Source organism: Cornus florida, unplaced genomic scaffold (genome assembly GCF_030987335.1).
Source record: "Cornus florida cultivar Cherokee Brave unplaced genomic scaffold, ASM3098733v1 CherokeeBrave_3.0.0_Hap2_Chr01, whole genome shotgun sequence".
Classification (NCBI taxonomy): Eukaryota; Viridiplantae; Streptophyta; class Magnoliopsida; order Cornales; family Cornaceae; genus Cornus; species Cornus florida.
The window spans coordinates 73865740-73886349 of record NW_026775571.1 but is presented as its reverse complement, the minus strand read 5'-3'; the positions used below and the strand labels follow the sequence as shown (position 1 = coordinate 73886349).

Genomic DNA, 20610 nt, shown 5'->3' with positions numbered 1-20610 from the left:
GTGGTATGCTTTAATTACAATGTCACCCATTATTATATGGGAATGTTGAAATTTTTGTTAAGTGGAACCAACTGTTACTTGTTAGTGATAAATTTGGATGTAGCAATTGGTGCATGAGTTGACTCCATGGATTTTTCATTTTTTATATATATATATATATTTTTTTTCTAAGGAGATTAGAAAATTTTGCCATCTTGAAGTTTTTCCTGTTAAAAAAAAAATTCCTAGATAATTGTGGTTTGCGAATTTATTAAATAAAAATAAATGGCCTCTTTGATTTGTAATTTTAAAAATAATTCTCAAAAATTTTAAAAATAAAAAAATATATTTTTAGAATTACAAAAAACAGTTGTCTAAAAATTATAGACATTATAGACATTTTTATTTGTGTTTTCATAAAACAAATTTGAAAAAATTGAACTAAATACAATTTTCAAAGTTTTATTTTTTTATTTTTTTCACCAAAACCTTACCCACCTAAATTCCAACTTTTCGAAACCCAATAGTCAAACCACTTTAATGATGGTCCATAAAAATGATCCCCTAACCCTAACGAGGCTATCTTTAATTCCTTTGTTTTCCTATTCGTTCCACTCTATTTTTCTCACTAAAAAGTAGGTCTAAAACTTTATCAGTGTCAAATTGCCAATATCTGCTAAGCAAAATAATCACACCACATTTGAATTTGGGATTTGAAAAAAAAAAAAAAAAAAAAAAAAAAAAAAAAAAAAAAAAAAAAAAGAAGCAAATGAGTTATTATGTATTCATTTTCTATTCTATTTTTAATGTATTTATTATTTCCTTTTTTTAGCAAGTATTTCTTTTATGTTATAATTTTTAAAATCACAGAGCTAATCCCCTTCTTTTATTCATAAAGGTACTTGAAAATTTGGAATAAGAAAAAATACATTCATATCACAAATCAAAAAATAGATTTTTTTTACTAATGAGTCTATATCTTTTATTACAGTGGACATTCTGAATTCGATTCTTATTATTATTATTATTTTTATTTATTTGAATTTGATTCTTACAATATTTCTAAAAAATAAATGAATATTAATGATATGTGAGTTGTAAGTAATTGCACAAATCAAGAATTTTTTTTTTCTTTTTTTCAAAATCTTATTATATAGCATCTTGTATATAAGTTAACAAAGTTAGAAGTGCATCTACTTATTCAAAGGGAAAATAATAATAATAATAATAATAATAATAATAATAACATAAAATAATATGATAACTTAATATTTTATTTGTCATTTTCGTCCACCTCACTCTGCTTATAGTTGCGAGTCCAACGCTGGAAAGAAGAATGCTGCGATCCTCCTTTTGGTTATCTCCCCTTGTAAACCTAATAAAATAACACACGCTATACTATGCACACACAAAATATTTGTACGCTTATAACTGTTGCTGTCATCTGACTACCCAACAGCTGAAACAAAAGCTACAAATAATATAGTCTATGTCATTCAGTCTCCAATTTCAACGGATTGAGAATGCACAAACCACCCTAGAGAATCTGGGAACTCCTCATAGCCATTGATTTTCACTGGAGGGTGTCAGATTAAACTCTCTTATCCTTTTCGTTGCCACTTTCATTCAAAGTATAATCATCATTTTTGTTTGTGTATGCCCTTTTACATAAATCTTTAGTGGGTCTTCAGTTTTTATGACTCTGATACGATTTGTGGAAGATTGAGGACTTGGACAATAATGGGTGTTCTGTGATTGCGTTTCTTATTGTTTGGTGTTATTCTTTGATTTGGGTATTAATTAGTTTTGTTCAAATTTTAGAGAGAGACTGAAATTATGAAGAATTTTAAGAAATTGTGGACCAAGAAGACGTTTGTCAGTCTTGATTTGGGGCAGTTTCTTTCTCTTCTAATCACTTCAACAGGCTTTTCATCTTCTGAACTCGCCAGAAAAGGTCTTTCTCTTTAATCATGTGTTTTTTTTTCTCCTATTACGTGTTATAATGCGACTTATTTAATCTGCAATTGAGAACAACTACATTAGAAATTGGGTTTGTTTATTTTTAAATTCAGCTTACTTATATATATACATATATATATAACACAACAACAAACAAACAATGCATTAACATTTTAACCTAGTTATGCATTAATTGTTATTGAGAATGAACCGGTTATTCTCATCATACTATTAAAAATTTAAAAGCTCCCCCTTTTTCCCCATATTTTAATGACATTCAATTGTTGTTTTTTCTTTTTTGGAATTCTTCTATTATTATTATTATTATTATTATTATTTTTAACTTGGTAATTATTATTGAGAATGAACTGAAAATTCTCATTATACTAAAAAAAAAAAAAAAAATTCCCCCCATCTTGCAGTGACATTCAATTGTTGGCTTTTCATTTTGGGTTGCTTTTATTATGACGGAGTATGGTAAATTATTAACATATGTTTCTAATATCTAAGACTCTCAATCCAAATTTCCTTAACTTTTCTGCCATTTGGGTGTTTGGCAGTCTATTTTAATTTGATCCTATATATATTTTTGTGTGCTGTAGAAATTAATGCACCAACTTCACAGTCTTTTCTAAGTTATGTGCAATTGGCGTTAGTAAATGGAGGCATCATGATATACCGAAGGAAAGCTCTGAACGTTAGTTCTCTGTACTCTCATGTGTAGCCTTTTTGTGATCAAATTGATGTTATTGTTGGTCCATTAAGCAATGCTGTCATTCTAGTTACCGAGTTGTGCTACTTGAAAGTTTCATGGAGCAAAAGAATGACCAAGTCATATGCTCTCATGATGACTGTAGGCAAGGATAGTTTTTGAGGTTGATTAATTGATAAACATATAAGAGAATTAGAGACACTAGATAGACTAGCAAAGCAGCTCCAACATGGCAGTGTGTGAAAGTGGGCTGATGCTTTATACTCATGTTGGGATTTATGAGAGCATTACAAGCCTCTGAGTCCAACAAATATGGAAACATCATTGGTAAAAATTTTCTGTTTTGGTCCAATCCGAGTGTTGTGTGCTTGTGTTTATGAGAGGGAGAGAGGGAGAGAGAGAGGTATCTCTTCCATCCAACCTTTTTACATCTTTCCTAGCATTAGCATGAGCATGCGCTAGATAGAATGGGCTACCTTTAACTCTTAGAGGAAAATGCTTCCCACTATATATTAAAACAAAATTAAAATTATGGATGTGTCTAGTGAGAAGACATATCAAAGGAATATCTGGAGTTGGGGAGTTTGAAGCCTTTTCAAGAATCTCCTTGAAATATATTTCAACTACCAACCGTATGTCTGATTTTATACTTGTCCCTACTTTATAAGCTTCCCCATTGTCTACTAATTGTTGAACACTCTCTTGATTCCACTCATATTGTCTCATCTCCATTTGACAATGAATCATCCATATGTGAAACTTTGATGCGGGGCAAGTGTGTTAAAACACTTTACCATGAGCTCTGATGCAAAAATTAATCTGAGACTGCTTTAAATAGGAAGTGTATGGTCAAATTAATCAATTTATATGTAGGTATAACCATAAACGTTGATCAAATTATGGAGTTTGAGGGTTTCATAATGGATTAAGGAGAGTTGCATCTTTTGGGTTTACTATAAATTGAAGAAAGACGAAATTTTTGGGGATGTTATAGAATTGTGAACTGTATCTGTGAACCATAAATAGGGGCTTGGTTGGAGTTTTAAGGTGCTTGGGTTGAAGGAGCAAAACGGGGAAGGAGTTGGGCTTGTTAGTGGGATTTTCAAGGGTTGAATAGAAATTAAGATATTGTCTGCCTTTTTTGACGTCTTAAAAAGTGCAGAATACTTAAAACCGAGAGGTAGAAGAAGCTAGGTGTCCCATCTTGATTTCCTTAAGCATCACAGATTTTACAGTATCCCAAGAGCTTTTAAGGGCTGCATTGGATTGAAAGACTTACATAGCAGTCTGCTTTAACTACTACTTATTCTAGCAGGATTCCCTCAAGCATTACAGATTCACACTATCCCAAGAGCTTTTAAGTGCTACACTGGATTGAGAGAATTACATAGCATTCTTCACTGTAATTTTTGATTACTAAGTCAATGAATGAATAAAAATATCCTTGAGGTTTCTTTGTGAGCGATTCACAAATTCTGAGGGTGTGAAGCCTTCTCTAGGTGTGATACCTAGGCCCTGTTTTTTCCTAGTTGGTACTCACACATACATCTCTTCTGAGACTTGAACCTCTGACCTCCCTTTGGGAAGTAAGAGCGTGATACCGCTAGGCCACTAGCCCGTTGGTATACCTAGGCCCTGTTGGAGTGATTCCAATAGGTTTTTTCTTGTTTTCAATTCTTTTTCTCTACCAATCTGTTTATTTGAATTTCCAGCCACTTCTCCTTTGTTTTTCTACATTTCTACTATTGAACCTCCAAATTTCAGCCCTAGTTCTTTGGACTTTCAGCCTCTGAACTCTTTAGTTCTTAACTTTTTAAGGCTTCTCCCTTGTCCTACATCACAGTCTTAGATTATCTCAGAGTTGTCATTTATGTAATGCAATGAGAATTCAAATTTTATAGTCTAAATAACCAATTTGGTATACTTCCAGTCCTATAGATGATAGATCTTCGACTACCTTTGAGTCCATATCTGGTTATTTTCAATTACCTTAGATTCTTACATGCTGTTTTCTATTGTGATTTTTGGTTTACTGTAACTTCTTAAAATCCAGCATGACATTCTAATCCCTGCGCTTTCTGCTCTGTACAAGTCTTTCATCATTGAGAAGGCTACTATTCTCAGTGGATCATTCCCCTTCTGAAAGAACGCTGTGAACTTTTTCTTTAAGTTTCTTACATGTAAAAGTTATTGTAACCTCCGGATGCCACATCATATATGCCACCTAATGTTGTTAAGTGTACCTTTGGAAACAAATTTCTGCTGGTTCCACTACAAGTTTCTCTGAACTAAATAAATATGGTCGGAATAAAGTGCAAAAGTGCAACTTCAGAAAAGGCCCTGATTGCAAGTAAGCACTGTGTAGTTTTCCTGTTCAACTTGCAATTTATTATTCTATCCCTCTTTTGAGGATATTCAAACCTTAAAACTTTATAAATTACTAGCTTGCATGCAATCTAGAACTAGAAAGTTCATATATAAGTTCAATGGAAAAAAGTAAACTTTCTTGTAGTTGCTTGCATATTCGATTGTGTTTATATTTTTCAAACAAGATGGTAACATCTTATAATGATATATATACTTCTCTATATATATATTAAGGCCAAAGAGTGCTCCTTGTTCTATTTATATGGACTTGGGCATGTCATGTTTACTTGGGAAAGATTTTAACCCAGGATAATTTGAGGAGGAGAAATCAGGTGGTGGTCAATCGTTGTTACATGTGCCTTTGTGATGAGGAGACAGTGGATCACCTTCTTTTACATTGCACCATGGCCAGGGAATGTTGGGATTTGATGCTTGGTTTGTTTGGGATTCACTGGGTTCTGCCTAGATCCTCTAGAAGGTTGATTGAGGCTTGGAGAGGTTGTATAATAGGGGCTCTTATTCAGGATGCTTGGAGGGCTATGCCTCTGTATGTGTGGTGGTGTATTTGGCTCGAGAGGAATAGGAGATATTTCGAAGGAAAGGAGATGCCTATTTCTATGCTTAAATTCTCTATTCTCTCCACTCTTTTTTGCTGGGATTCAGGGAGAAATTATAGATTTTTAGAGGAGACTGTTGATTTTTTGGCCTCTTTGAAGGCTTAGAGGCTCTTTTTGGCCTTGTGTATTTCAATTGGGATTTGCTCCCCTTTGAGTGCTTTTTCATACAATTAATTTGACTTATCAAAAAAAAAAAAAAAAAAAAAGTTTACTTGGTGCGGGTGCGTGTATAGGTTTTGTATCTCTTTAAACCCCAAATCTCACGGTTGTCTACTTGTCTTATGATATTGGGACTTGTTTTGAATTGTGTCTAAATTTTAGGTCATTGGCTTGTAAGGGTGGGAGTATGCAGCACTACCCAAAAAGTTGGGCATGGGTACCTAGGCATATCTTGCACATTTAAATACAAATGTGTTATATATATATATATATATATATATATATATATATATATATATATATTATTGGTTAACGTATAATTAATTCCAATTAATTAATGGAAGTGGTGAAGAAGGTTTCCATATCTCTCTCTCTCTCTCTCTCTCTCTCTCTCTCTCTCTCTATGTATATGTGTGAGAAGTAGGAAACTCTTCCTTTTTATCAAATTTGAGTTTGTTTCTTCTTCGACTATCACATATAGAGGTTTGAGGTCTGATATGTCTGATTTTAGTTTGTGCATCGAACATAAATCCCATGCCTATACCTGTGTAAGTTTCTGTCGACATGGGTACCTTATGTAACATTAAAGAGTTAACGTAACACAGTCCATGTCAACATTGCCCGGCATTGAGTACCAATGGTTTTTCTCCATTTGTGAAAAGTATTACCTTTTAATGAAAGAGCATTAATGCATTCGCATTAAAAATTGCCAGGGAAAAAAATTTAAAGATTCATTTGTAAGACAACTTTAAAAAAAAATAAAAAATGAACTTATCCTTGACTTACCAAAAAGTTTGACACACACATATACATATATGTATATATGTGTATATATGTTATTTGTTATATGTATGGGATATGTAATATTTTTGTGTATATGTACGTATACATTTATTTGTGCATAATTGCATTTATATTGTAGATATATGTATATATATGTATGTATATATCTCTATGCATGTAGATAAATATGCATATATGTCTATGTATGTACATAATGCATGTATATAAATAGATGCAATTTTACAGGGTTCATTGCTTGGTGCAAGTGTAAAATCTCAAAACTTAACAACGTAAGGATTTGGATTTGAGTATCAGTTTATTGACAAATGTTATGTCCATCTTTAATCTTCCCCTTTAGAAGAGGGACCTACATGGTGATGCAGTTTTTTTAATAAGTAAACATGACTTTTTCACTTATATATATATAGATAGAAGTATATATAGATAGAAGAATATGAAACAAAATTTGTTTGTGGTTCAGTGGTAAATCATTTAATTGTAAAACAAGCTTGTCCCAAGTTGCCTTTCAAAGGAAAAAAAAAAGCTTGTCCCAAGTTAAACCCTCTTTAGGCTCAAATAGTGCAATTGTTCTCAGGCCCTATAATCAGGTCATTATTGGACTGAAATTGCATGCGGCATTTTCTGGCTGGGACAGAGCCTGGCAGACTTGGGCCAGCTTGGTTGGGCTATCGGGCCACGGGCTTTTCTTGGATCCCTATGGAAAGCACACAGGTTATGTGATCCAATGCCCATGGGGAAGTTATCAATTTGAACACCATTTTGATGATTCAATGAATATATTATTGTCGGATGAAGTTAATTATTACAATGCTGGTTCAAACTGATGTTATTTACTTACAAAAAGAGACGCTACTTATAACTTAAAAATGGGTAATGAGTAACACTCTTAGACCAAAAAGTAATAATTCGTTGAGGATTATCAATTTGAAAAATTGATTCACTGAATCAACTATGAACAAATGATGAATATGTAAATGGAAAATTTTCCATTTCACTTAGGAAAACCAAAGTTTACTCCCCTATCATTCCGATTTTTTTTTGTTCCAAGAAGCACCATTTGAAATTTTTGAGGTTGCAGTCAAGAAACAATTCTTTTTCTATTTGAGAAGGTTAAGTTTTCTAGAAATTGATGTTATCCTTGTTTGATGTGCAGTGGTGATGGCATATCAGTACACATCTGACATCCCTAACAAGTGTCATGCTACTGGATTGCTGGTCAATCCCATCTGTCATAATTCTTACCTGGCTTTTCTTGAAGACAAAATACAGATACAGAAAATTTACAGGCGTAGCACTCTGTGTAGCTGGTCTTGTCGTGGTGGTTTTTTCAGATGTCCATGTAAAAGACCGATCAAGTAAGAAAATGCTCTTTTACCTGGTTAATCTAACTTTATCCTGCTCCTTATCTGCTCAAGGTAGATGATTTACTTGTAATATACTTTTTTCTTTTTTGGATGGTCAAGAAACTTCCATTATCTGATCATGTAGTTCCTGGACTTCAAAATTGTAGCATATCTGATTCCAATGACCCTAAAATTAGTTATTTTTTGTGTGGTTTACTTGATACGTTCATCTGGTTGTATCATTGGTAAAGATTCCTATACAGATAATGTCGCAAACACTATGTGCTAGCTTCTGTATTTAAAGAGATTGATATTATGGGATTCATATGGCTATTGACTTCATGTTCACATAATTATGTGAATTTTTTTATTCAAGTTCATCTCTTTTTGCTGGTCGTTTGATATCTTTGTTTTCCCCATTGATGCTTGTTATTCTTTTAATGTTTGTTTGTTATTTCTTTTATTCATTAAGGGTACTATTATATTTTTTATCTTCCCACTATATAAATAGGTGAGAGGTATGGGAAAACTCTAATTCACTCTCATCCTTCACATAATTCTCTTCTTTCTTTTCATCCTCTTCCTCTCTATTTCTACAAACACAAGATTCAACTTCAACTTGGTATCAAAGCAGGCAAAGTCTTGACTTTAAACTTCATCGTCACTCGAATCCTACTCTTATTATATATTCTTTTGTTAAAGTTCCAGTGATGGAGTAGAAATTTATCTTTTAGTAGACTCTTGACACAAGCTATGCGTGTTAAGTAACCCCTTCTAGATTCTCCCACGACAGATTGTAGTCCGTATTGCCGGAGGTGGAGAAAAATTGAGTGTCAAATAAGTCACAAGAGTGAAGAGTCCTAATAGGCCAGATTCTGACTTGAATAGAGCACTAATTGGCCACATTTGTACATGAATATAGCACAGCAGGCACACAAATCTTGCACTCTAATTTTTTTGAGTTGCTCATCTTCACATCTGCATAACTAGGATGTAGGTCTGAGACAATTATTCGATATAATGTTGGAAAAAGTAATGTTTTATTCAATATGATATGTAGCTTGCAGTAGAACTTTTGATTCCAAAAGATATCATTGTTTGTGTAGCTACGTACTAAAATAATTTTCCCTGATGTTACATAATATTATTTTGGCTTTAGGTGGGAGCAATCCTTTTAAAGGTGATTTGCTTGTGATTGCTGGGTCTACGCTTATGCTGTCAGTAATGTCAGTGAGGTAATTTTATATCATCATTCATCATTAGTATGCATGCATATCGGGTTCGAAGACATTTCTTGGGTTAATTTATGTAGGAAAGGTATATTTGTTGTTTATGCTATTAGGATATAGGAGTTAGGATGGCACATTTGCGATCAAAATTCTGCCATTTGTTTATTTTAAAGTGTCTAATTAGTTAAGTTAGTTGTGTTTCCTAGTCCAAGGGCAACTTATTCAATATGCATTGAAAGTGTTTTTGAAAAATAGAATAAAATCAGAATCCAAAACTAATTAGGATAGGAGACTGATTGATCGAGGGATCCATCGAAGGATACTGGCCTTTTGTCGATCAATTGATAATTGACTCGATTGATCGAGCAGTTCAAATTCTGAGTTTCCTTTTCAAATTCAACCACTCTAAAACCCTATTTTCTCTGACCCTATTCTCTATAAAAATTCACGCATTGTTTTGAAAAAGTGGAGAATATAGCTAGCACAAGTTCTATGGCACACTTTTGCATCAAAGTTTTTTATCCATATTGCTTGTGCTCTTTAGTAATCTTTTGATTACCAGGCTTTTGTGTCTTTGCATCCATCATCATACATCTAGCTTGGTGAGTGGATCACTGAGTTATTGAAGATTCAGTTGCTTCTCTCAAAGGATTTCAACAAAAAAGCCTACACACATTGTTGGACGATACTAGCAAGGAGATAGATAATTCATGGAGAACCAGAGTTTGTGACAGGCAAGTTCTGTCAACGGATCAGCAACTGAAGGATCTGGGATTGGTCTTGCATAAGTTTGAGTTGGGAGGGACTAAGAGATTCTTGGTCTTAGAGTCTGGTTACTTAGTTTATAATATCTTTTCTACATAGTGGATGCTTTATCTGCCTGGCTGGGTCCCGTGGTTTTTCCTGCTTGGGTTTTCTATGTAAAATCTAGTGTTCTGAGTGTGATTGGTTTATTTCACTGATTTATTCTTATCACTTGCATAATTAACAATGTAATTGATTGATATTGCTTCAGCCTGTGGCTGCGGTGGGTACTCTCATTCTTCCTTCTATGTAAAGGACTCCCCCCTGCCCCAGTCAGGATACGAATGATGGCAGGACCTATTTGCTTAAGATGTGCTCATAATTCACAAATTGGCAGTGTTTTATTTTACTAAGTGTTAAGACCTATGCACCCCGCTCTAGGTCTAGATCACGAACCTTGTGCAACTATAATCAGAGACTAGGGTTAAGGTCTAATAGTTTTTCTCATAAACATATCAATGGACAGCTTCCTATGATTATTATAATATTTTAACTTTATTTTTATTTCGGTTACTCAGTGCTGGTCCCTCTTACACAGCATGCTAGCAGGGTAAAGACTAGATAGAGACCTATGTTTATTGTCATAGACCATTGTAAATTTTTTTTCTTCCCTCCTTGTATAATATATGGTTGATTTGAAGTTACAAACCCCTTAAATGGCCTCAAAATGCTTCTGTTACTCGCTCTTTTTTAGTAAATGTTCCTGTTGCTTGCTTTTCGGGACTACTTTCCTTTTCCTTTCCTTTTCTCTATATTTTTTTCTTGCTGTGATCGTTTCTCTTGATTATTTCATTTTTGCTTCCTTCTCTTTTGTCATCTCTTTCTCCCACATAGTGATCTTTTTTCTTAGCTTTAATAAAAGATGTTTGTGCAGTTGTATCATGTTATCCACTTGTAATTCATGCGTGCTTAATAAAAAACCCGTCCAGCAAGCAAATGAAATACTGATTGATAGAATTAATTTCAAATGCTAGGAAAGTCGATATATTTTTGGTATTCTCCTGGTTGCTTCTGCTTGGTTGCATTTTCTATCTGAAGTTTTGAAAACCCTATTCCTTTATGAATTGCCTATATTTTTATAATTACTGTTTATTCGTGTATTCATATTTTTTATATAATTTCGTAAACATCGCCCTTGATATTTTGTTCTAGATTTTGTGTATTAAATTTCTTTCTTTCAGTTATGAGAATGGAATTTTATTTTCTGTTAGAAGTCCTGGCTAACTCATTAGAACTAAGGACATTTTAGTAAATTAGTTTGCAAAACTTGTGGTGGTTCACTTTCATAGAAAATGAAAGGGGAATACAGATCATATCTTGGCTGAAATCCTTTCGCTTCCTCACTGGTAGCCATCTGATGCCTTTTTTTGCAGTCCCAACCACCATGTTATCAATTTTTTTCTGGTTCTATCTACCCCACTTTTTAGCATATAGACATAACTTATGTAAGCCCCTTTTCTTCACTCACTTATAGCAGATCTGTGAAATGAGAATTTATACAGACGGGGTTGTTGAACAATCAACAGTGCTTTTATCCAACCTACCAGTCACTGAAATTAGATTAAGAATGGCTAATATGGAAAAAAATTAGTCAATGCACTAGTCAGGGATTAGAGCTGTGCAACTGATTTTATGTAAGCAATGTGCACGGGGTGGGGTAATGTAGAAGTCTTGTAATGGAGGAAAAGAAAAAGGCGACAACAACAAAGAAAGAGAGATACCTGTTTCTAGAAAGATCTAGGAATACTTCTTTTATAGAGAGTTAACTGATACTAGAAATATGTAAGAAAAATCATATTGAAGAAGATGATGGATGATGCCGCAAATGAGTGGCGGTTGCCTAATAGAAAAGACGCCAGATAATCGGGTGAAGGAGCCAAAGTCTTTTTTGCTGAATATATATATATATATTTCCGTTTCTCATTTTTATTTTTCTATTTTTGTCCTTTCTTTTTGTGAACTCATAAATTGTTCCAATTTTAATGAGTTAATAGCAGTTCTATTGAAACAGAAATGGGTCGAATGCTGTCCACATGAAGTAGGTTTAAATTCCCCTTTATTTACTTTTTTATTTTTGGTAACAGTGGTGTATTTAGATTTTTGCACCTTAACCCTAATACTCAGTTATGTGCAGGAGTTTCTTGTGAAAAGTGCTGATAGGGTACAGCTCATGGTAATGTTGGGCCTTTTTGGTGCCATTGTCAGTGCTTGCCAAATGCATCCTTGATTTCACAGCTAAACAGCAAACTAATTTTTCTTGCAGTATATTGAACTACTGTGATTATATTCAACTTGGGTTGATCTGTTGCCTTTAAATTGATTTAATGGAAATATTCAGGGCTTGCTTGGACGTTCCTTGAACTTGAATGACCTTATTCACAATTTATATAGCCTTTCATTGTAGAAGTACATCATCTTGAATGGAGACATTTAAAGAAATTAGAGTTCCATTGTGTTTCTTTCAATGTGGTGATTTTTTGGTTTCTTTGAAATGACTTGAGTTCAAGATTTTAAACAAATTTTTTGATATGGTACCATCTTCTCTAATGCCTCCATTCTAGATGATAAATTTCAATATTAAAATGACTTCCAAGAAGTGAATGGGGCTATTCAAATTCAAGAGGCATCCATACAGGCCCAATTTTTTTTGATATGGTACCATCTTCTTTATTTATTTTATTTTTTTTATGTTGTTGAGAAAGAAACAATATTTTTGATATGCTCTCTTTTTGATAATTAATCTTTTTCCTATGCCTTTTTGTGGTCAATCTGTTTCGTTAACAATGACTGTAGAAGCATACTGCGCAATGAGCTCAAATCCATCCACTGGTCAGCCAGGGCTGTAAGTCTCTTGTTATTCTCTCTCCCTCTCTCTCACACACACATGCACACAAAATCAACACATAAATCCAGACTAGTGAAGAGATGCAAGTGGTAAACGATATCTGGCATTGTCATAATCTTGGTGACTAATACATGGCATTTTCATTATCTACTTCCGCAATTTTAATGGAAATTTTGTTGAGCACATTCTTTAAAATGGCATGGTAACTACTTAAGTTTACAAATAAAAATAAAAATAAAAAAATGGATTCTTATTGCACGTTGAGAAAATTGGGAAAAAAAGAGACAAGAGTGAGGCATTTTTCTTTCTGTTAGGAAACTTGTAATCTTTAAGACACTGAGCCTCAACACTTTGACAGTATGACTTTGAATTCTAAATAAAAATGTTTATAAATATATTAAGACCATAATAAAGAGCCAAGTGGTTAACGTGAAAGTTTGAGGCCAATTGTGTTACACCATTGAAGTTGAGGTGTAACGGTAAGTTGTACAGTTTATTTTGCACTTCAAGTAAAATGTCTGAGGGGTTATTGGTTGGTGCAATGGTAAAAACTGGAATTAATTTGATAACAGGTTCAAGTCTCAGTGCAGCCACTTTGGGCAATATAATAACAAAGATTAGGCTTGTCTCTAATTTTCTACTTCCATATCCCATATAGGTGGGACATATACTGGATAGTATACGTGGAATTATTATAAAAGAATAAAAAGGAAAAATACAAAATAAATAGTAATATATGAACTTCTCTTATTGGGGCATATTAGCAAATTTAAGCTAAGTATATAGTTAAATTTAATATATCAAGGTTGTACATAAAAATAGGAAATAATAATCCAATCACGAAATTTTGGAAATAACAGTATAAACATTATAACTTGCTCGTATGTATATTTTTTTTGATAAGTAAAATTGTATTAGAAAGCGTTCAAAAGGGGAACGCATCCCAAGAGCTATACAAGAACCAAGAGCAAAAAAAAGAAAGCCAAGGATCCAAAGACACCAAAAAGTCCAAAAACTCCTCAACGGAAGAACAATCTCTCCCCGTGCCCCAACTAAAAAGAGAACAAATAATAGAATACTTACGCGCCCCAATGGTAACTCCTCCCCAACAAAGGATCTTCTATTGCGTTCTTTCCATAGACACCACCAAATACAGAGGGGAGTCACCCTCCAGAAGTCGCAAACTCGAGCCCCCACCCTTTGTCCCCTCCAAATATCGATTAGACCCTGTGAGGTCCGAGGTATATAGTTAACTCGCTCGTATGTATATAAAGATGTATGTTCCAGATTATGTGACAAAAGAGAAATGGTTGGTCACGTATCACATAGAGAGATGGTTAATCATTAAAAAGAACCAAAAAAGTTAAAAATTTAGACACAAGAGATGCATGCCTCATGAGTTGAGGTGCACAAAGTGCAACTTTGACTATGTCCTGGCTCATAAGGGGTAAGCCTAATGAGATTCCCGCCCAAGTTTTAAAGGCTTAAGGTGTTTTACTTATGTTGCCTTGTTTTGATGGGAGCTTTGAAGTGCCCCTCACAAGGGATTTATGATGTTAAGCCAAACTAAGGCATATGATGTTTCTTTTGTTTTTATACCATTTGAAACTTCTTTGCAAAAATTTAATGTGAATTTGATTCAAACTTTCATTATAGAAATCATAGTTGCACTTTCTGTTTGGTTCCTACGAGAAGGATCTTTTAGAATTTTAAATAGACCGTGACGGAGATGCGTACATGAGGAAGTATATATAGGACTCTTCAGAATCAAAAGAGTGATGAAAAATTCACAGTAAACAGTCTAGGAAATGTGACCTTTAGTGGTTTAAGTACTTCCTGCTTGTTGGATGGTGGATTTACGTATTGGCAACTGACAAGTGGGAGAGGAGGGTGGGGGGAGCTATTGAAGTTATATATAAATTAATTCCATTTTGTTAATGACCAATGGTTCCAGACAATTTTAAACCTTCGCCAATGGGATATTAGTTAGAATAAAAATGTACTCTCTGCGAATTCATGCTAACATCTTTGTTATCCTGTAGGTCTTTTTCTACTGACGTAACTGTCTTTTTCTACTGACATAACTATCTTTTCCACGCAGATCAGTGGGTCCACAATGCTAAACTTGTCGTTGTTGACTTCAGATATGTGGGCTGTTTTGATTCGCATATCATGAGAAGGTTTATAAGAACGTTAAGCTTTACCTGCATTTTTATTCAATATTTGAGTCAACTCTAAACTCAAGGGTGCTGAATTTCTCCCCAGGTTGATTGGATGTACTTTATAGCCTTTGCTGCTGTTGCTATTGGACTCGTTATTTATTCAGGGTAAGAAATTTTTTATACTTCACTATTGTTGTTGTTATTGTTATTGTTATTGTTATTATTCTTTTGGGGGGGACTTGAAATAAACTATGTTTTAGAGAGCCACTCAAGCTCTGGCAAATTATTCAGCTTGTTCGAATTTGTTAAAATCTTTACAAGCCAAGCTCAAGGTTGGCTTTTGAATGAAAATGCTTAAGGACTTGGCCTCTTCCCGATCAGGCTAAGAACATAAGAGGATTTCTTGCATCTTGTAGGTAGTACCATTTTAAGATTTTTGCAGACCATGAAAAAACTTGAGTATGGGCAAACATGCTTGAATGAAGCTTTGATTGGTTGAGCTTGGTCTATAGGCAATATCAGATTTACATTCCACTATTTCCAAGCACTCTTGAATAGTCCAATACTTGGCTCAATTCATTCATACCCTTGACAAGATATCACTTTGACAATCCCAGATTAGCTTATTTTGCCTAACGGGTACAAAGTTCATATTGCTCACAAGTTTGGAAATCCTTTCCATCTTACTCTGTAGAAGAGTCGATGTTCTTGTTATGTGGGTCATATAACATTGTAATAAGTTTTGAAATGTAAAACATTTGAATTAAAAAGAGTAAAAAAATTCATAAATCATCTTGTGAAGTATCTTGTTTTTTCTTAAACTGGTCACCTGAAGGTTGACGGATATTTGGAAAAAATTCAGAGAGGTTTGCCATATATAGGAATCTTCCATCACATTGTCATTAGAGTTGGGCAGAGTTTCCTTGCTAGAGAAATGTATGTTTTGGAAAACGACCCATTGGAGCTTATTAGCCAGCTTTGTAGATAATAAAATTTCAGTTCAGCACGAGAACAAAAAGATAAAAAAAAGACTACTATTATCTTCTCCATTATTGGGTGATCAAGTCATATTTTCAGGTTGTTATGTTATCAAAATTTAAAACCTTATTGCTGACAGCAGACTAATATTTGGCAACCTATGCTTCTTATCTTACTTCAGGGGTGATAAAGAAGGGGATCGAAATTGTAGTGAGGTCACCAATGAAAAAGAAGAGCAAAGCAAGCATTTTGATGAAGAAGCTGCTTTGGGAAATCCAGATGAAAAAATTACAGCTGGGAGCTCGAAAACTGGAGAAACTAGCGCGTGGAACGTCGCTTCCACCAAACAAAATGATACTGAAAATAAGAATGTTGGAAGAGGTGCATAGGGGAAGAAACTTTGAAACCGGATAAATTTTGGATGCATAGGAAAGGAACGTTGCATGGGATCAAGCACTCCATTGTGAAGGAAGTGGTTGATGTTGGTTCAGTCAGCATTAGCATGTCACAAGCATATTTGAATAATAAACAGTTTTGAAAAAGAAGGCAGTTTTAGATCTGCCATAAAGTGGCTGATGATTGCTTTTGTTTTGTTTCTATTTATTTGTTTATTTTTTTGATGGAAACTGTGAGACAGATATGGAACTTTGGTTAATAATCAATTCAATGTAAAACAAAAACACATAGACGTTAGGGTTCTAATGTATTTTAATTGTCTAAAATAAATCCGGAGTTACAATCATTTGGGAATTTTTAACTGCCTTTTCCAAATTACATAAATAATATAGCAGCAGAGTAGTAATAACCTGTAGATTTGGGAATATGATAGAACAGTGAAAGGTACACAATTGACTAAAAAATAATTTTTTTTTTAATTTGAAAAACTCTTAAAAGATATTTTTAAACTAACAATTACATTTTTTCGAACTTGCAACATTTTACCAAACTTGTTTCTGATTACTATTAAAATTACTTTATAACAAAACAAGTGTCTTGTTTTGATTAAAACAAAATGCAAACAAAAGAGAACCTACACATGTTTTGATTAAAACAAAATGCAAACAAAAGAGAACCTACAAACCAAAATATAAGCCCATTTGCATCTTCATTAAAAATATATATATGTAATGTTTATATATGTAAGGAAAAATATAACTCTGTAACGTATTTATATATATGTAAGGAAATTTGGAGCTGAAGGGGCAAAAGCCCAAACAGAACAAGGCACGGGCCTATACAAATCCTAAGAGCCCAAGCCCATGTTGTTGAAATTCTGTTGAAAAGAGTGACGGTAACAAAAATTCAAACAAGCCTCTTTTGAGGTTCTTCAGAACGGAGAGTTTCAGAACAGAGAGTTCCATCTGTGATCACTCACAATCTCTTTAGCGAATGGATAAATATCACCAAACTCAAATCCGATTAAACCAACAACAAAACTTATAAAACAAAAAGTTATCTATGTAATGATTGATTCTGTTGAGGAGAGTAACGGTAACAAAAATTCTGTTGAACTCTCTGTTGAGAACAGAGACTTCCATCTGTGATCACACACAATCTCATTACAAAACTTAAACTTGATACAACAAAAAGTATTTTGTAGAAACAACATCTGTGATCACACACAATCTCATTACATAATAAGCATTTGACTGTGTGGAAACAATTACATTGAATTATATACATAAATCATTAGAACCCTAAATTTGCAGAAAAGAATTGAAATTCACCGGAATCGACAGCCGATTGTTGCCCTTTTTAAGGTCGGTGGCGAACAACCCCTTCTGTATCACCACAACTATACCGGAACCACCCATGGGTTCAGACCAATTTCTGCGTTCTTGGCATTTTTCTTGGAGTTATTCTTGGTTTGATGATGATCAGAGCCTGCAAGAGTTTCCATGTTGGGCAGGTTCAGGAAGTGATTAATGGCCGGCTTCTTGAGAGATGGGGATCGTTTCTTCATCGGCCATGGCGGCGGTCGGAGCGAAGAAGAAAGGGGAGAAATACAGCTATTGTTATGAGAGAGAGAGAGTAGGGAATGTTTGGAAGTCTAATTACGAGTTGTCTTAATTGGGATTATCAAGTATTGTCTAATAATACAAAGTAACCTGGACACAGAATTGACATCACTAATACTACTGTAGATAGAGCAAAAGCAACAGCACGAGATATTATTCATAGAAAATAATGGCAACATATTAAGCCTTTAAAGGGGGCTCAACTTTCATAACTTGCAAAACAACTGAATCTCCAGATTACCATTTACAATTAGAAGCAACAAACTAATATAAAGCACAATTTACAAGTGACAGACAAATGACTACGACATAACCAGTAACTATACAAAGGTCATGTTAATTAATATAGCCAAAAGTTTTCTTGGATTTGATCGATGTTGCCGACTGAAAGTGATGTCTCATCATCATTCATAAGAAATTCAGATAAAGCATTGAGTTGCTCCTGCATTTCTGGATCAGTGTCCTCCAAAAACGAGTCTTCTGCTGCTATTGTATATGCATGAGTCGCACCATCATCATGTGGTAGCAGCGGCTGATTATTGGAGGTTGCAGTTGCATCTAAGTTGTCAAAAAATGAGTCTATCTGCTGCATATCACAAGAGTTGATTGTGATGTTGGACAGATCAAAGACTGTTGCAGTCTCATCATCATCATGTGTTGGCAGTGGCTGAATATCAAAGGGTGTATTGTTGGGTAGTTTCGGTGGAAGCAACTGATCAGGATGACTGTCCATGATTGTTACTGCGGACACAGATTGATCAATGTTTTGTGGAGTTGTAGAGACCTCACCATGATCATATCTCATCTTCTTACGACATCTAGGGTTTTCTTCTTTGGATACTTCATGAGCATGATGCTTTGGTGCTCTCTTGAGATGTTTAGAATCATCTCTTTTGATTTTGCAAACTACATAATCGTGGGTGCCTTCTTCTAATCCATTCAAACTCACACCGCCCAATGAATACTCGTGCATAGTCCAATGACCTTTTGGCATGATCAAGAACTCATCTTTCTTCACATCTACTTCAAAACTCAACATCTTGTTGAATCCAATAAGCTCTCTCTCTTTATTATAAATGTTCTTGATACCGGTTTGGCCATCCCATGTCCCACATCCGGCTCTCCGAACAATTCTCTTCTTTTCGCGATCAATTTTCTTCAATTGGGTAAAGACGTAGATAACAAATTCATTGGATTTCAATGAATGCCATGGATCTTCAGCCGTAAATATATTCCAAGGTGCCTCGCCATAAACATCGCGCTCCAAAATTACACCCTCGTAAGGCAACGATTCTTGCTTCAGTTTTCTTCTGAGAAAGTGTGTGAGGAGTTCTTCTTCTGTGGGGATAAACCGAAATCCTAGAGGCACAAACATATTTGTGCTAGATAAAAGAGGCGGTGATAAGGATTAAGAAAAAGGAGGCCGAAACCCTGGAGGCTGAGGCGCTGCGCTGATAAAAGAGGCCGGAAAAGAGACGCGGCGATGATGAAAAGAGGGCTGAGACGCGGCGATGATTGGTGAATAAAAATGGAAACAGAAGAAGTGGGACAGACTTAGCGAAGAAGAAGACGAAGAGGAGGAGCGTGATTGAGGCGGTACGTTTTTGGAAAGTGGGTTGGGAAGAAGGAAATATATAGATGGAGGCGGCGGCTAGTAACTTGGAAGGAAAGTAAAACAGATATTGTAATCATTGAAAAAAATCTAAAAAGATATGATCAAACATATCTTTTTACAATTTAGTTAAGAGAGAGAGAGAGAGTAGGGAATGTTTGGAAGGGTAATTACGAGTTGGGTTGATGTCTGCAGATTTGGGTAATTAAATTGGGGTTATTAAGTAATGTGTAATACAAAGTAAGTTATGTAACCTGCAATAGACTTATTATACAGATATAATCTATATATGGATAATCTTGTTGTTTTCTTCAATTTCAGTGATAAATACTCAACTGCCCAAGGAAATTAGCACCACTTTTATTGAACTCAACCAAGAGCTTTGAATCCGATTCAACTAACAAATCTAATATTAGTGTGAATTAATCCCATAAAATTTGGTAGATTTCCAATAATTAAACTCTGTTGACAAAAGTAGTAGCTTTTTCCCTTTTTATTTTCTAAGATGTTTCAAAGACTCTTCCATACAAATATATAAAAAAACTTCACAAACTTGATAAGAGAAATATTGATATAACTTCAGGTAAGGCTAGCAGCCTCCGTTCATTGAGTCAAGAGGTTGTGAGCGTTTTTTTAAGTAATTTTTTGCAGCAAATTAGACCAGTTGACAATGCATTATGGTAAAGATTCATACACTCTATACAGCAAATTATCTGGTATAATCAAACATTCTCTGGTGAAAAAAGAAAAAAAAAAAAAATTCCTTAATGGAATTTAAGAACTTCATCAGTGCAGCAATGGAAAAGTGTCTGACTTTCTGAGTTCCTTGTGTTGAAAATCTTCATTCCAGGATTTGATTGATTGTCCAGTTGCTAAGAAATGTACACATCCAGAATTCAGGTAAGGCTAGCAGCCACCGTTCATTGAGTCAAGAGGTTGTGAGCGTTTTGTGGGCGTCTCATGATGCAACGGATAAAGGCATGAGTTCTTGTTGAGACCACCACCATTATAAACTAATTAAT

The 20610-nt window shown here is 34.4% G+C and overlaps 1 protein-coding gene and 1 pseudogene across 1 annotated transcript; one reads left to right on the top strand and one right to left on the bottom strand.

Annotated features, from left to right (window-relative positions):
• Window positions 1–1815: 1815 nt before the first annotated feature.
• Window positions 1816–16363, top strand: LOC132274832 (uncharacterized; annotated as a pseudogene).
• Window positions 16364–18316: 1953 nt separating this feature from the next.
• LOC132274823 (NAC domain-containing protein 41-like) lies at window positions 18317–19351 on the bottom strand. Its single transcript, XM_059776166.1, has one exon. It carries the CDS (start codon window positions 19349–19351, stop codon window positions 18317–18319), a length of 1035 nt encoding a protein of 344 aa, XP_059632149.1.
• Window positions 19352–20610: the final 1259 nt, after the last annotated feature.

Bases quoted from the DNA above. Each gene is read 5' to 3' on its own strand.
- LOC132274823 (XM_059776166.1), bottom strand. From the start codon at position 19,351: ATGTTTGTGCCTCTAGGATTTCGGTTTATCCCCACAGAAGAAGAACTC.